The sequence below is a fragment of the Culicoides brevitarsis genome, chromosome 1 (assembly GCF_036172545.1).
Source record: "Culicoides brevitarsis isolate CSIRO-B50_1 chromosome 1, AGI_CSIRO_Cbre_v1, whole genome shotgun sequence".
Lineage (NCBI taxonomy): Eukaryota > Metazoa > Arthropoda > Insecta > Diptera > Ceratopogonidae > Culicoides > Culicoides brevitarsis.
The window spans coordinates 39289332-39307711 of record NC_087085.1 but is presented as its reverse complement, the minus strand read 5'-3'; the positions used below and the strand labels follow the sequence as shown (position 1 = coordinate 39307711).

The following is an 18380-nucleotide window of genomic DNA, read 5'->3' as shown; positions in this document are numbered from 1 at the left end:
GACATCGACATTCACAAAAGACAGCATGCATGGAAGAGTATATTTTTGCATAAATTTGAGTCTTTTTTTAAAAGCATTTTGAAGTAAAAATTGCAATTTTATTCAGGAATTGAAATAAAAATATGTAATTTTTTCAAAATATGCAATGGGATAAAAAAATTAAATTTGCATTGGGATAAAAGTTTTTAATGAAAAATTTTATATTTTCACATTTGAGAAGTTAAATATATATTTTTTTTGAAAAATAATTCTATGAAAATTAAAAATGTGCATTGGGTAAAAAAAATTACATAGGAAGAAAAATTTCAAAATATGCATTGGGTCTATTCAATTTAAAAAGTTAATTATGTCAAAAATAATAGAATATGAAATAAAATAAAAACTCAGCTTTAAAAGTTTAGATTTAGAACGTGATTAGAAATCCAAAGGTCGCGGGTTCGAATCCCGCAAAGGATGCCAAATGTAACCCCAATGACTACGAAAACTCAATCAATTAATTAAACAATCGCTTTATTCTTCCAAAATTATCCAGAATATCGCCAGCACGTCTATCTCCTTTGCTCTCTGCCATTACCTGTCGCCGGTTACAAACGAAAAATTTCAAATGTGCATTAGGATTAAAAACTAAAAATGTGCATTGGGAAAAAAATTAAAAATATACAAGAAAACATTTTTTTTTTTAATTTACAAACTGAAGCTATTTAATTTGACTAAAGTTAAGTTGAAAAAAAATTAAAACCTTCTATAAAATATAAATTTTTGAAAATTGAAAAAAAAATTAAAATTAAGTTCTTTTACCTTATATACTTTTTAATGCAAATTATTGACACGTTTTGTAATTTTCGCTTCATCATGATGAAATTTTAACCTTTTAAAAAAATAAAAAAAAAAAACTAATTATAGTTTAAAACTCTTTCGAAACTTCGATACTAAAATTCACCAAAAACCAGAAAAAACAATTGATGACCAACTTTAAACACTATCATTAGTTCAGAGACTGACCTCTCAATAACATTTCCATTCCCATATAAAACTATTGAAATTTTATTCTGTTCTATCAGTACAACTTACTTCTTCAATTTTAACGGATTGAAAACCCCCCAAAAAATGAAGACCTTTTTCGTTATTTCTGCCGTTTTATTGGCTTTCATTGCTCTTGCTGTAAGTTTTCTCTATTTCATGAGTCCTCCTTTGGAATATTCTTCTTACGAAATCCTTGCAGTCCTCTCAGGAAAACAATGAAATGAACATTCCCGAAAACATGATCAAGGAAGCCAAGGAAATCGAAAAAGTAATTAAGAACCAAAAACTCCCATTGAACGAGGAAGGCTACCCAGATGTTTGCAAAATCAAAAAGCCCAAAGTCAAGGCTCGCGTTATCGATTTTATCAAGCGTGCCAATGAAGCAGGAGCCAGTATTCCTCATCAAGAATGCGCTTAAAAAAAATACCAGTCGCTGACATGATAATAAAGAATTTTATTTTTTTCTCTCAAAATTTATTTTTCAAATCGATGAGCAACTCACGTCGTTGTTAGTTGCTGGCAATAGGCAATTAAATTTGATAAAATTGCAGTTAATGTTGCACTTTTATTGAAATATGAATCGTTTATTTTGCAATCTAGCGTAATTTATGTTATGGACAATAACAAAATAAAATAAAATTTTCTTCGTTCGCTAAATCCCATTTACTTTGTTTCTTACTTGCGCTATTACCTACGAGTAGAACAAGTTCAGTTTTGCACGCAAAACGGGTAAGGCAGTAGCAAACAAGAGGCAATCGTTTAAATTAATCATAAACTCTGAAGATTTATTGTACGCGCATTTCATTCTCGCTTCAAACGAAAAAAAAAATAAAAAAAAACTTCTTACAAGATTTCAAAATTTACGATTTTTTTTTCCTTTCACATCGTCTTTCAGCAAGAAGAAAAAAAAAAATCATCATCATCGTAATATTCTTCTGGAATTGAAAATGCACATTAACAACAGTTTTAATAATAAAAATAAACGTTAAGATACGAGAATTTAACAACACGCATCAATTTATTTTATTATTTTATAACACACTGAATTCGCAATTATTATTATTAAAATATTGAATGTGACAATGATAAGTTAAGTTATGACATTTATTTGATATAATCTTCGTAGACGTCGACGTAGCGTGTGTGCATGGAAATGCAAAATTTTACGACAAATGCAGAAATTTTTGCATTAGCGAAAACATGTGGAGGACATGAATGAGTTTCTTTATGCATATTGAATGAATTATGTTTTTATTTAGTATTTTTTTTTTTTTTCGTAACAGAAAAATAAATTAACAGCAAGTGTTAAAAATGATCGAGAAAGATTAGTGACTTCCGTGTCGCATCACAGATGTGAATTTTGGTTTTGGGAAGATCTATCAATTTTTTTAAGGCTAAAAAAAGTTTTTAAAAAATTAAAAATTTTTATTTTACTAAATTTTACAGAAAATTTAAAATAAAAATCATTAATGTAAGAAATTTAAATAATTTTTTGTAAATTAAAATTTTAATCTAAAACGGAGCATATAAATAATTTTTTTGGCTTTATATTTTTTTTTTTTTATTTTATTTTTTTTTATTTTATTTTTTTTATTTTTATTTTATTTTTATTTTATTTTATTTTTTTATTTTTTTTTATTTTTATTTAATTAAATTTTTTTATTTTATTTTTTTTTAAATTTGAAAAATTTAATTTTTAAGCCTTTAAAATTTAATTAATTTCAATAAAAATTTAATAAAAATATTTATATTATTTTAAATTATTCCTGAATTTTTATTTATTTTTCTTTTTTTTTTTGAAATTTATTTTATGAAATTTTTTTTATGAAAATTAAAAAAAATAAAATTTGCAATTAAAAATAATAAAAAGTAAAATTATTATAAATATTTTTTATTTATTTAATTTTAATTAATTAATTTTTGTTTTAATTTTATTTATTAAAAAAAAATAAAATAATAATTACTTGTAAAGTGCTAAAATAAAAAAAAAAAAATTTAAATATAATTTGGGGTCTAAAAAAATGCAAAAAATATTTTTTCAAAATTACACTTGCCTTATGCAAATAATTTTCATGTCAGCACCATTTTTAAAAATTCACACATTTAATTTTGCAAACAAAAAAAAACGTTTAAAAAAGAAACAATTACATTTTTTTTTGAAAAAAATATAAAAGAAAGAACGAAAAAAAATAGTTTCCGCTATTTTCAATATTTATTCAGTAATTGAGGTACAAAACCGCGATCGACAACATGCAACATGTATTTATTATTGTGGTTTTCTTCATTTTAATACTCCGTAATTTTTTTTTGTGTTTGCGAAAATTCTTTGTCTTGCTCCCCTCAAGTCACCTGTATTCCGAATGTACAGAAAAATGATTCATTTATCGTTTTTCACGGTAAAACTGAGCGAAACATGCAAAGTAGTGACTACATGAAAAGAAATATGAATTATAAATAATTGTTATAATTGAGCTATAATTTAGATGTTTTGTCATAGCGCTGCCATTATATCATGATTATTTTATATGTATAAAAATTGTATTGAAAATTGTACGAGACACTTGTTGTGGTTTTATTTCTCCGTGCATGGATGAAGGAGAGAAAAATTAAACGGTTTCGCTCCTACGTGAAGGTTTTTGCAATAAATTTACCTGCTGAGAAAGTATTTTCAAGGATGTTGAGCAAATTGTGACGGTTTTTATGTTTTTTTTTCTTTCTTTGTAATAGTACGTTTTATGTCGCTAGCACTTTATTACATTTTATGCACTTTATGGATTAAATTACTGTCTTTGAACATGAAAGCGTTCTGAGGAAATTTTTCTTCAGTGTTTGATATTTTAGAGCGGGAAAATATTATTAGTCAAGTGTCATCAAATGAGTTGACGTGCTGAGAAAATAAAAGCAGGAAACTGCTTCTGAAAGATTTTTTGTTCAGCTATAAATGATTCTTAATTGAAATCTTTAATTCTTCTTTAATTTAATCTTCCTTTGACTGCATAATCGATTGCTAAAATTAGAAAAAAATTAAAAAAAAAAATTTTTGGCTTTAAAAAAAAATTTTTTTTTTCATATATTATTCGTATATTATTCGTAATTTTTTATATCAATTTTTATTTTTTTAAAGAATCTTTAAAAACAAATTTGAAAAAAAAAATTAAAAATTTAAAAATTAAAAATTAAAATTTAAAAAAAGTGAAAAAAATTAAAATGAAAAAAATTTTTTTGGCGAAAACTAGAATGCATATGATATTTTTAACTTTTATATACCTTCTAACTTTTGATAATTAGTATTTAAAAAAATATATAATTAAATTATCTGCATAAAATCTACTATATAGTACACATCAAAAAATCAAAATTAACACATAAATTCCATACTTACCAATTTTTCGTTTCAAATAAAAATAAATTCATTAAACCACTCCAATTCTGACATATCCAGCTCAAAAATCAGTGAAGTTTACCATAACATTGTTTTTACGCCAACATGTACAAAAATTAAGTGTCATGTCAAACGATATTTTTTATCGCTATTTCTGTCAATAAAAATTTTCCGTAATTTGACCGTTTTAATCAATATAATTTGCTCGTCAAATTCACTGAATCGCAAGTATAAAACAAAGCGAGTGACTTCATTTAGTGTCAGTTTCATCCTCACTATCTCCATAAATTATAAATAAATAAATTATCATGAAAGCGATCTTTGTTGTTTCGTTGGCACTTTTGTTCGCAGTTGCCATTGTAAGTTCTTTGATAATTTCTTAGAAAAATAAATTTATCTGAATTTTTTCCTCGAATAGAATGGACAAGAAGAATCTATTCGCGTTCCAAAGGAAATGTTGCAACGGGCACATGATCTATTAGATCATTTGGAACTAATGAACTTGCCAAAAGGATCTAATGGGTATCCGGATTTGTGTAAAATTCCAGATGCAGAGACGCAGATGAAAGTTTTTCAATTTATCAGTGACGTTAATGCCAATGGAGGATTTTTGCCAACTCCCAAGTGTGATCCTTAAAAATAAATTTTAAAAGTTCACTTTTATTTCCTTTTGAAATTTCATAACCTAACAATTAGGCTTTGGAATTTTTCCTCCAGAAGAATTTACTTTCTCAATAAACTCGTTAAGCATCTTCTTGATTGCTTCATCGTTAATTTTGCAAATGTCTGGATACATTCCATCAGCTGATTTGGGAAGATTTAAAGCATCAATTTTCTCTTTAAGTTTTCTGCCTTCTTCCTCAAGAGCTTTTGGGATGACATACCCATCTGGATTCTTCGATGGATTATCAGCTGGACCAGCAAACTATTTAAAGGATTAAAAATCAAAAAAATTATCGATTTTGAATCAAAAAATACTTACCACGATTGATATTGCTGCCAGTAATACTCCAAAAACGATAAGACTCTTCATTGTTTGTTTTGAAACTGATACCAAGAGCAATTCTTCAAATCATTTTATACAAAAATTTTATGTAATTTTCGTGTAATGGCGTAACTGATAACCTCAAATCAGCAATAATTATTTGAAAAAAAAATCATTTAATTAAGTTTTAATGCATAAATGATGATTTTGAACCCTTCCAAGGTTTGTCAAAAAATTTACAACTCAATTAATTTTTTTTTTCGTCATTTCAACGGAACACCGGACACGAAACTCCGTTCAATGGCATCATCGGAATTAATTCCGTTTTAATCTGTTAGTTATACTTTTAGTTGGCAGAAATTACTTTCGCACATTACTTCACTTTATTTATGAAAAAAAAAATTAAAAACTTTATTCAGTGCACCGTTACTAATCTCTCACAATATTATACAATTTTTTGTTCATTCACTTTATTTGGCAATTTCATATCACACGCATGTGTCTGTCTGAGTGACATTTGAATGAGATTAAGAGCGATTTTTTTTCTACTCATAAACATTTGGCTTAATTCAACCTTTTTGTGTGTCTGTCGAGCTAAAAGAGAGAAGGTACATGAAATAAAGTACTAATTAAAGCCAAAACAAAATGTAATGTATGCAACATTCAGTTGTCCATGTGAAGCTCTTATATTTAAAAAGTCGAGTAAGTATGAAGAGTGAAATTTTTTTATTTAACGTTATCTTGCAAACGCATTAACATTCACGTGCATATATTAGTGCGATTGCAAAAAAAAAATGTGTAAAGAGAATTAAAAAGTTTTTACAAAATTTTTGGAGAAATTTAAAAAATATGGTTTATTGAACGATATTATGTCTGTCCGTTAAAAGATCAAACACAAAAAATAATTTAATCGTTTTTGAATTAAGCTGAAGAAGGTAATTTACTTCAGCCTAACAAACTCTTTTGAAAAAGTTTTAAAAAAAATGAAGAAACGGAAATTTGGAAAACATTTCGTGAAATGATCTATCCCAAAAAAAAAAACTTCTGGGTCGATTTTGAAAATTAATCAAGACAGCTGATACAAAGACTTCCAATGAAATTGAATGTACTGAAACTCTTAGTAAGAGTTGGATTTTAGAAGACTGTCAAACGATACAAAGCTCAAAGGCATATCTTTATGATAAACAAAATTCAAATGAAATATACCTAATGTAAGTATGTAAATATAAAAAATGGAGAACTATTGCAACAGAAGTCTGTAGAAGAGACACAATTATAAACCAAAAATTCACAAGAAGTATATCATAAAGTGAAAACCTTCGATAACTGACAAAGTATAAGAAACCATGTCGATCATGTCGATTTGTTTAACTACCCAACCAAACGCTGAGGAGGAAGAGCCTTTATACCTTAGATATTGTGCAAGCTGTGACTTTCTTATGTTTTTTACTATCCATTAATGATAAGAGTAAAACTTTAGCGTTTACTTAGGATCTTTAATTTTTTTAAAAAATTTCAAAGATAAATTCAACACAAATTTTATGTCAGAGAATTAACTCGATATGTAAAAAATTATTTCTGAAGATTTTAAATTTTTTTAACTACGTCAATATCAACATTTTATTTTTTTTATTAGTAAAAGTCGTATTTACAAAAATTTAATATTTAATAGTTGAAAATGCGCTCAAGTTATCAATTCCGTAACAGAACAGGCTGAATTTTTTTTTAAAGTGATGTAAAATTTAAGTTTGAAATTTTAAAGTGCATCCAAAAAAATTAAACAACTCCGGATCAGCAAAGTATGAAATAAAAAAGTAATAGTTGATTTTATTCAAATTAATGTTAATCTCATTTTTTGTCAAAATATATTCATAAATGCAAAAAACTACAACAAGCATTAGGCAGGGAACTTTTTTAACGAATTCAATTCAATTTTTATTGAAAAATTTTCCTTTCTAACTCGAGCCTGCGACTTTATTAAAACGTAAAATCATCATCGACTCGATGCGCAACTTTAAACGAGTCTCTCTCGACTCATTCATAAAAATTTCGTTTTCATTGAACGGATAAATTGTCACTTTGACGTTAATTTTATTTGTGACATGTCTGCTCTAGCATTTCCAATACTTAATAATAACATTTGAATTGCAATTTTCGTCCACTTTAAACGATTGACTCGACTCTGTCACAGAAATAAAATGTCATTTTTGCCGGGATGCACATGCGTTTTGGGGTTTGTTAAATGCATGAATATTTTATGCAAGTGCGGTACGTTGCGTTGCTGCCGTTGCTCTGCTGCACATTTTGCAATCAACGAGCGCGTTCTGCAAAAATATTATGCATGCATGCTTTTTGCGGGAGGTATGTTCTCTTACTCTTCGACGGGACTTGATTGTATGAATGAAAGATGAGCTGCCAGCTGCCATGGTCAGTCAATATTCCTCAATAAAGTGGTCATGTATATCGAGGAATACGCAACCAGCCTTACTCTGAGGTATTGTTACATTTTTGATTTAATCAATATCTGTGTGTGTGGGAATTAAAATAAATTTTATGCACTCACTCTCAGCATTTACCATGGCAATGGCACGATAAAAAAAAATTCAATTAAAGTCACAAACTTTGTGACATGAAGAATGCATTTACCTCTTTCAACCTGCTCGTTCAACATGAACAACGACAAAAAAAATTAACAACAAGACTGTTACAAAAATCCGAAACAATGCACTTTTCAGATTCATCTCCAAAAAAAAACTGTCTACCATCCAGAATTATTCGAGTCTATCCTTTTGTTCCCGAAGAATACTATTTAACGCAACGATGATGCTTGATAAATTTTTTCGGTGAAAAGGACTATTGTTCGTACTTATTTTGGCAAAAGTAAGCATCATTTCATCAAATTTGAGCCTTTCTTTCTTTCAATATTTCGCAAAAAGTACTCCAAAAATATAAAAACAAAAAAATCGTTCGTGCGTAAAAAAGAAAACATGCAATTCACAAAAAAAAAAGTTTTGAGTTTGTACAAAATATAAAAATTCCAATTCACTTTTATAAGTAGTTGAATTGCACAGAAGACGAAGAATGCTTTTGTATGTGATTAACGAGAGCAGTTCTGAATACAATTGAGACAATTTAGATTTAATTCTGATTTTATTTGGGTTTGTCTGAAAGAAAGTTCCCCGTGGCGTTTTCGAAGAAATGGGTTTGGAATTTTATAAATAGAAATTTAAAAAAAAAGTTTAATTAGAAAAATTGTATTTGGGAGATTTAGATTTATATGGTTCAATGATTGATTTCAAAATGACAATAAAAAGACATTTTGTGACAATAAAGGGATATTAAAAAAATGATGAAATTTTTAACATCTTTTGTATTTGGAGACATATTGAATTTTGTTAAATCACAGAAGCCAATTTTTTTTTTTTTTTTTTTTTTTTTTTTTTGAAAAAAATACTCATAAGTAGGAAAACAACATAAGAAAAATTAAAATAAAAATAAAATAAAGTATTTTTTTCTCAAAATTTCCAAAATTTTTCTTAAAAGAAAGTTAAAATAAATATTAAAAAAAATTAAAAAATTATGAAAATTAAATTTAAAAATAAAAATTTAATTTTTAAAATAAATTATTAAAATTAAATATTAAAAAAATAATAAAATAAATATATTTTAAATAATTAAAATTCAATTAGTTAGTAATATAATTTATTTATAAATTTAATTATATAAATATTTTATTAATTTCCAAAAATTAAATTTAATTAAAAAAAAATTAAATTTAATTAAAAAAAAAATTAAAAAAATTTTTATATTTTTTTAAATAAATTCATATAAATTTTTTAATGAACTATTTTTCAGATAAATTTAATAAAAATTGATAAATTTAATTTAATAAAAAAAATAATTAATGAATAAAATAACAAAAATAAAAATTTAATAAATTAATTAAATTAAAATAAAATTAAAACTTGAATAAAGAAAATTTAAAATTAATTTTTTTTTTATATCAATGCTCAATTTTTCATCATAAAAAGTTACAACTTCAAAAAAATTTTTTTTTTCTATTGTAAAAAAAAAAATTTAAAACAAATATTTGTTCAACATTTATCACCAAAACTTTCACAGTTTTTACTAAAAATTTATTCAATTGATTTTCACTTTTCTAAATGTTCTCGAGACATTTTAAAACTTTTTTTTAAACAAAGTCTCTGTGCAATAAATTTCACAAAACTACAAACAATTATTCTACCATTTGCGCCGTTCCAGACATTCTTAATCCGAAAATAGATTTGAAATAAACATTTTCTTATCATATACTTATAGTACTATACGATAATTGATTATTCTTGTCATAAAATACTCTTTGACGACATTTGTTTAGTAATTTTATTACACACATTTATTTGAAACTTGTATGCAATTTTCTGTATCACATTAAACTTTCAAGTGTAAAAGAGAGAGAGAGACATTAGTTCAATGCCCATATATACAAATCGAGTCGAGTTCCTTCTAACGCAATAAAATTCCTTATCAATTCAGAAAAAAAAGTATTATCAGAAAATGAACATTTAATAACATTAGTTTGTGATATGTTTCAAATTTATTATCGACTCGTTTGTATATCGATCGAGTAACGACGACGCATGTTTATAAAGTTAATTCAATGTAATAAAATTTCGATTTAGGCGCCAGTATATTTTATTTAAAATAACATTTCTCATTGAACAGTAGTTTTTTTTTAAAGAATTTAAATAAAAAAAAATTACGCAGAAATGTGGCATAAAAACATTTGACAATTTCTTCTAAAAAAATATTAAAATAATTAATACAAAATTTTAAAACAATTTTAATACAACGACGCTCGTCACATGTAGGCATTTCTTTACGTTGACAGCTGCCTCGACAATATTTTTTGTTTGTTTTTGCAATTGTATCGTATTTAATTCGCATTTCTTCAAGTTTTTTTTTGCTCGAAACTCGCCGTAGAGAGAATTTGAAAGAAAGCTAATAAATATAATTTTCAGTTTCTGCTAATTAAGTAAATAAATGCGAGTATGTTTAATTTATTTAGTTGTGCAAACATATAGAAATTCGTATGCGGTACGTGATACATTAAAACAACAAACATGGAAACAGTGGAAAATTGCCGAGATTGCGGAAAAAAGAGCAAATTCAGTCTAACGAGTCCCTTACGATGTGCTCCGAATTAATAATTATTTTAAAATAATAATGAACAGTATCTTCCGTAATAAGGGTTCAAAGCGTTCGCAATAATAAAATAAAATAAATTTGCAGAATAAAGTGTCATCTAAGGCAATATGAGTTTGTAAATGTAAATTAGCGGCACCAACCTGGGCATCAATTTAGGCGCCACACCAAACAACGTGTGTCATCTTATTTAAAATATTAACGTTAAGCACAGGTAACATATTTGACACAAAATGAGAGGTGTTCTTCAAAAAAAAAAATTAAAAAAAATTAATTACATTTTTTTTCGCAACGTGAAAAAAGAAGCAAAACAAATTAACACATAATGAGGTTCTTGTATTCGTTGATTTTTTTTTATTTATGCTGATTTAATTATTTTATATTTTTTTTTTATCATATTCAAAGATTTACATTAACGGGAATCCTCCTCGTGTTATTGAATTATTGCACGCGATAACGAAAAAATGTTCAAAGATCAGTCAGGCATAAATTAAAAAAAATAATGAAAAAAGGAAAAAAAATGGAGACACTTCAAAACTCGCAATGCAATTAAATTAATTTTTTTCTGCATTGTTGAAGCACCCAAAAAAAAAACAACAACGATAACGACGACTTTCATCATTTATTCCGTTGACAACGCGCGGAGGAACACAAAATGGTATATCACCAATTAGTTGGAATTGAAGTAGAAATTAAATTGTAAATGAATAAATTTCATGTACATTACTTATTAAAATGATAAAGTAAAGAGAGATGTAAAAAAAGTAATTTTTTGTGCGTGTATTTGAAATTAATGTTATGACAATTTTTTTAAGGAATTTTTAATGATGAAGTAGGATTTTTGTGTTGTTGTGAAAAATTTGTGTCTCGCAAGTAAAAAAAAAATAAATTAATTTTTAATTAAATAAAAATAATATTTAAATATTTGATAATAAAAATAAATTTTTTTAAAATAAAATATTTTTACACAATTTTTAAAAAATATTTAAAAATAATATAAAATAATAAATTTCCTTTCATATTTTATTTTTGCAAAATAAAAATATTTTTAATTAAAAATTAATTTAAAAAAAATTAAATAAAAATTGATAAAAAGATTTTATTTCCAATTTTAGCATTTTTTAAATCATTAAATTTTAAAATAATTTTTGAACTTTTTTAATGAAATAATTTTTTATTCATTTGAATTAATTATAAATTAAATCTTTTTGCAAAAAACCTTTTTTTGTAAAAAATTTTTTTTTATTAAAAAAAATTTATAAAAAATTTAATTTTTCTTTTTTTTTAATAAATTAATAAAATAAATAAATTTAATTTTAATTACAATTAAAGGTTGAAAAAATGATCTTTTTTATTATTATAAAAAAAATCATATTTCATTTAAATATCATACCTATTTAATTATTATTATGATTTAAAAATTGCTAAAATTTGAAATATAATCTTTTTATCAATTTTTATTTAATTTTTTTTTTAGATTAATTTTTAATTAAAAATATTTTTATTTTGCAAAAACAAAAAACGAAAGGAAATTTTTCATAAATCAGCCTTAAAAAGGTTCTTTTTTTTTATTTTTTGAATAAAATTTCATTCTTAAAATTTAACTTAATTTATTTTATTAAATTTTAAAAAATTAATAATTAAATTTAAATTTCTCTAAATTTAAAAAAATAGTAAAAAATAAGAAAATTTAAATTTTTAATAATTTATGATCGTAAAAAAGCTAATTCTAACATGATTTGTAATTTTTTTCATATAAAAGTAAGATCTACGACACGCAATTTTTTAAACCTTTGAACACGAAGAAAGTAGAGGATTTTTTGCATCCTTGTAGCTTTGACATTTTTTTTTTTTATTCAAACTAGAAATGCAAGTTTTTATGTTCAAATTGCATGTTTTGAAAGATTTTACCTTGACATCCTTTCCTTTTATGTTTTTTTTTTTTTGATATAAACATTCAGTAGTTGCACGATACATTTTTTTTTGTTTTACTTTCAAACTTTTAGATTGTGCATGCACTAAAATTACTTGCAACAATGCATCAGACTTTTACTTAAAAAAAAAAGTATAAAAAATGCATAAATCATCATCTCCATGAACTCATTCCGTCACTTCAGTGAGTTGGAAATTCACGCAAAAAAAAACTATTTTTCAGGTCAAAGTGTGTCCGTTGCAGATTCTTTATACTCATCTTCATCGACGTCTTCGCAAAGAACACACCTTGCCAGTTCACCGCCCTATTTGCCGCAACCGCCAACGCATTCGACTGCAACTACAGCCCCACTCGATCTAACAACAGCAAGTAACGCCGTATCAAGACACACTGAGACTTGCAATAAAAATAATAATCATAGTCAAGAGAATGACAATAATTGCGATGAGCAGCAGCAGCTACATGGCAAGAACTCCGAGAACAATGCTAACGATGGCAACAATTCTGCTGCGGTGGCATTTAGTCAAGTAAGTTTATGTAGCAACAACTACTGGCAACCTGAAATTTTTTATGCATGTTCTTCGTGTTGCTTTGAACAAACGCAAGAGAGAAAGAAAAAATGATAAAAATTGAGGAGGCAAAAAAAAATTCTACAATTTTTATATTATTTATTTTTTTCCTACTTTTTTTTCGTGGTAATGTTCAAGTGTGTGATGGCATTATGTTTGCTAAAAGGATTTTATTACTTTTTTGTCGCTCTCGTGTATTTTTCTGCTCTTCTACTTTGCCTAACTTGCATCGCGCCGCAATCGCAACTAAAAGTTGTAGAGTGCAAATGACAATGCTTTGTTTTTTTTTACAGAACAGAAAAATGTTCTTGCTTCTGCTTTATTATGGTTTATTTCACCTGAAAAATGTTTGTCTTCGTTTGTGGTCGAAATAAAAATTTATGTAGCCACTAATGCAGGCACTTTTGTAAAACAAAAAAAAAACATCTACAAAATAAAAAAGATACGAGCAAGATTTAAATTTGATAAAAATTTCGCTTATTCAAAAGTCAACGAGAGCGAAATTGACCTCCAAAGTTGTATTGTAGCTCGTAATCTTTTTTTTTATTTCTCGAACAGACGTTCGTTATCTCATTGAACAGCAGATACGTCACAACATGATTATTATTCAAAAAAAAAAGTATATAAAAATTATTCCAGACAACCTCCCACGAGGCATACATTCTAATTGAATTTTTTTTTGTACTCTCTCATACGTTTATCAAGCAGCATAACAATTTCGAGTCGATCAATGAGTGAACAAAAAAAATATTAATATGGAGGCCTTTTAATTTAAATACTTTATTTTTTGAAAACCAGAGCTTCGTTATGCCTCGCCATCATGCTACTGAGATCGCGCAACAAAGTAATTAAAATAATTCGTTTGATGTCTCTATTATTATTTCAATAAAAAATAAGAGTTTTCTGTTGTCGGGAAAATTTCGAGGCGGTTTTGTGGGTTGTCTTGAAATTTAAAGTGATGCATGAGACATTTAGTGTTGTTGTTATGTTTCGTTACGAGAAAATACCTCCAACAGATCAGAAAATCATTAAAACAGGATGAAAATAGATAGAAAGACTTCATGATTTGATTTTTTTACTTGAGCGTATTTTCTTAAAAGTTGAGCTTTTAACAATAATCGTCAAATTTTGTTTATAAATTATTGAAAGTTTTTGAAGAATTATACGTAATATTAAAAAAGTTAAATTTTTAAAATTTATAAAGAATTGTGAATTCATAAATCGTTATATTTTACCCATTACTTGGATTTGATATGGGCATATGGGTATGTTAAAGTAAAAATAATCAAGACACATATTTAGTCAGACTCCTTTCGTAACTTTTTTAGGTCAATCGATTCTATCATGGGCATTCGATTTATTGTTTCAGCAATAGATGTATTAAATTCTTGAACAATTCCATCTTCAGGAATTAAAGTAGATGTAGGATTTATTGTTTGAGCTCATCATTTGAGATAACTCTGTCCTTCTTTTAAATCAGTTCCAATTTTAAGAAAATTCAGAGGTAGGCCACTCTTAAAGATGACAGAAGTTTGTTGAATATCAATTTTAGAAGAACACATATTTTCTTCTATGTTGAAGACAGATCTTCTAGGTCTAGTATGAAAGAAGTTACATTTTTTTTAAATTTTGGAAGAATACTCTTTTAGATCAACTTTTGAATATGAAGAAAAATATTTTAGTAAGTAGCACTTAATATGATCATCAGCTCCTGATTCAACTCGTATCGTTCGTAGTTTTACATAAGTCTTGACTTTTGGCCATCTTTTGCTATGGACTGACTGCTAACAAGATGAAACTGTCGATAACTGTACCAAAGGATATTAAGCATTAATAGATTATAAGCAGGATAAGCAGTTCGAAGATTAGCAGTCCTGAAAAAAGAAAAAAAAAATACTGAAAATAATTATCAAATTTTCTTCTATTTTCGATATATTTTATTCAATTTATTATTTAACTTCAGAACCTAAATTTTGAAATTATTTCATAAAATAAAAAAATATTTTAAAACTTACCAAAAATTAAATCTTCAAATTTTTACCTTAAACAGAAAGACGCCATACCAGAACGATTTTTTCTCCTAAAAAAAATAAAAATGCACTTGAAACATTGTAGGTAGTAGTATTAAAAAGACAGACAAAGTTGTTGTGCCGGAACATAAAAATGCATCGCATCGCCTGTTATCGCTTACTTCCTTTTTCCAAACAATTCAATATTTTTCTCTCCTCCATTGAAGTGTATGAAAAAGTTTCACACTCTCACATCATCAATGCATGAGTCGAAAAGACATCTGGAATCGACAAAAAAAAATGTTGGAGGTCTTACCATGTGGTCTGTCATAAAAAAAATCATCAATCCTCCCTTTTTGTGCGACGCGTTATCAAATAATACCAATAATGCACACGTGAAAGACGCAAAAAAAAAACTTTTGTTCGTGAACATTAAAGAAAAAGTGTTGCTGCAAAGAAAAAAAAAGAATGTCTGGATGGCGTGCGAGAGATGCAAGTAAAAGAACACATGCTCCGATGACAGTGTACGATTTACTGCAAATTCTTGCATCTCTCTTGTTTGTTGATGTTCTTCTTGCTGCATGTCCATAATGCATAAATGCCAAAATCACACACAACCTTCCATCTGGCATCGTCTTCCTCCTCTCGAACGTACCTCAACTCGTCGTAATGGTAGTTTATTTTTTAACGTTTTCATTTTTTTTATCTCCTTTTTCGTTCTTTATATGCTCGATAATGGTTATTATGTTGAAAAGTTCTCTCTACTTTGGTCATGCAATTTACAAAATTTTATTTCTTGCATGAAAATTGCATCTTTTGAGAGTAAAACCCTCGATAGAAACAATGATTTGCATTTTTTTTAATGAATTCGTTCCTTTTTTTCTGTAAAATTATAAATAATGAACTGCAGAAAATTCGGCGAGTAAAAAAAAAGAATTCACTGATTCCTTCGCTGTTAATTAAAAATGATGGAGATTGATGTGTCTTGTGCTATTTTACACATATTAATATAAAGTAACCTGCTGATGACGATGATCGATGCTCGAAGTCGCCTCTTCTTCATCTTTCACAACTGACCTAACTTTTTATTTTTTTTTTCTTCGAAATTTATGAATACGATGAACACCGCTGTTAACGAAATTGCTGCATTTTTAACCACGAAAAATTTTTATTGCTTATAAAATTCAATATTTACTGACCTGAGGTGCAGCTCGAACAGATCGATACACCTTAAAAGTGGCCTCACTTTTCGGCGATTATTTTTTTATTATTATCATGACACAATAAAAAAAATTTGGAGTGCAATAAAAATAATATTCCATTTTTATGTCGATCGAGAAAAATAATAAAAAAAAAGAAGAAGGTGCGTAACTTATTGAATATGAATGACGTAGAAAGTCAGAGAGAGAAAGAGAAGGAACCGTAATAAAAAGCAATCAAAAATATTGAAAAATGTAAATGAAACGAGGAAAGAATATTGAATTTCATTTGGTGAAATCTACTGCGGGTGATCGTTGATGCTTGTCCGGCTTCCTTATTAGGTCGAGATGGGATTCATTCTTAGAACTGTCAAAAAAATTGTTTTTTTGGAGATATTATGTGACATTAAGCTTCTGATTTGCATAAGAATTTATCAAATTTGTTCGTTTTATGGGCAAAGGCGTAGTTCACATGACTTGAATTGGATTTCGCATTATTTTTTTATTGAGTATTTTTGACAGTTTTACTCAAAATTTGCCAAAAAAAAATTGATTAGAGCAATTTTTTAGATATTTTAGAACTAAATTTTGTATACCTAATTTTGATAAAATTTTTTTTTTTTTTTTTTGAATTTGGCAACCCTGCACTGAAAATTTGAAATATTTAAGACAAATTTTGTAACTTGATATTTTGTAATTTGAAATTTTTTCAATAATTCTTTTTATTTTGGCAATTTTTTAATTAAAAATTTATAAAAAGTCTCAATTCAATCTTCTTTCTTGAAATAATTTTTTATTTTTATTTTTTTTAATTTTTTTTTTTATAAATTAAAGTCGAGTTGCCAAAAAAATTCTGAAAATATAAAATTTAAAATAAAAATAGATTTAACTTAACTCTAAATTATTTTTAAAAATTTTCTGTTTATGTACATTTTTTAATTTTTTGGATAAAAAGCTTAAAATTTTAATAAAATTAATTTTTTACATGCAGGGTTGCCAAAGTCAAAATAAAAAATTTATAATTTTTGTCCAAATAACAAAAAAATTAGCTTTTCATATAAAAAAAAGTAATTTTTAATAAATATTCCCCAAAATTAAACAAAATGTCATCTTATAATTAAATTTATACAAAACCGGGTTGCCAATAAATTGCAAAATCTGACATTTTATTTAATTTTAAAAATGGCGCCAAAATTTTATACACTTTCTCCCATCAGCTGTTATTTCCTTAATTAAAATTGCGCTCAAAATCACAGAAAATCGCGAAATGAAAATTTCACCTCACAGCTAAATAGCAAAATTGAACGCCAGCTTGTTCAACATGAGCTGCAATTATTTCTCTTTCTCCTAATGAAAACCTACTTTTCGCGTTATTCGCAGTGAAAATGTGTAACAAAAAAATTTGTACCACGCGAATAGTATTTATTTCAAAATTTTAGCAGAAAATTAACTTTCGAAATATTTTGGCAAAAGGTTGTCTATTTTATTTCGCGATACAAACACGTGCGGTAACAACAATAATAACACGACATGGCATGCAATTTACTCCATTTGCCTTTGACGTCGCCTCGTCATCATCGTGAAATGCATTGTTTTTGTGCGAATTGCAGCCAATCGATGCAATTATTTTTCTCCCTTAATTTTTTAAAACTTTTTTTATCGACATATCAGGAAATTGTTTGAAATCGATAAAAAATGTTTTGAAAACAACAACGAAAAAAAAATGAATGACTTTGAAAGTGCAATAAAGCAAGAAGACAATCATGACCCGAATATGCTGCGTCAATGCAAAAAGCACACAACTGACATATTTTTAAATAAAGGGCGTGTTTTGAAGTGAAACCTGTTTCCATGCTGCAAAATTTTTGTTGTTTTGATGCATTTTTCTACACGGCACGGCACAGACTTTAATTTAAAGCAAAAATTAAATGAAATTCCAGCTAACAACGCAACACACTCACTCGAACTAATCGAAAATGCCGACGGTATTGAATATCCAATTAACGGACAAATGGATTACGAAAAACTTTTACTCCTGAATTTTACTTAATTCACTTCGGACCCATTCATTGTGC

The 18380-nt window shown here is 26.6% G+C and overlaps 1 protein-coding gene across 4 annotated transcripts in view; it reads left to right on the top strand.

The window, feature by feature from the left end:
* LOC134827135 (protein winged eye) overlaps positions 1 to 18380 on the top strand; it is a 364969-nt gene that overhangs the window by 304488 nt on the left and 42101 nt on the right. For 3 of the 4 annotated variants that reach the window (XM_063839686.1, XM_063839685.1, XM_063839684.1), the window contains exon 6: positions 12751 to 13055. The exons of the other annotated variant lie outside the window; for it this stretch is intronic. In XM_063839686.1, the coding sequence (XP_063695756.1) occupies positions 12751 to 13055 (305 nt within the window). The remainder of the gene's footprint in view (positions 1 to 12750; positions 13056 to 18380) is intronic. 4 annotated transcript variants of the gene reach the window in all.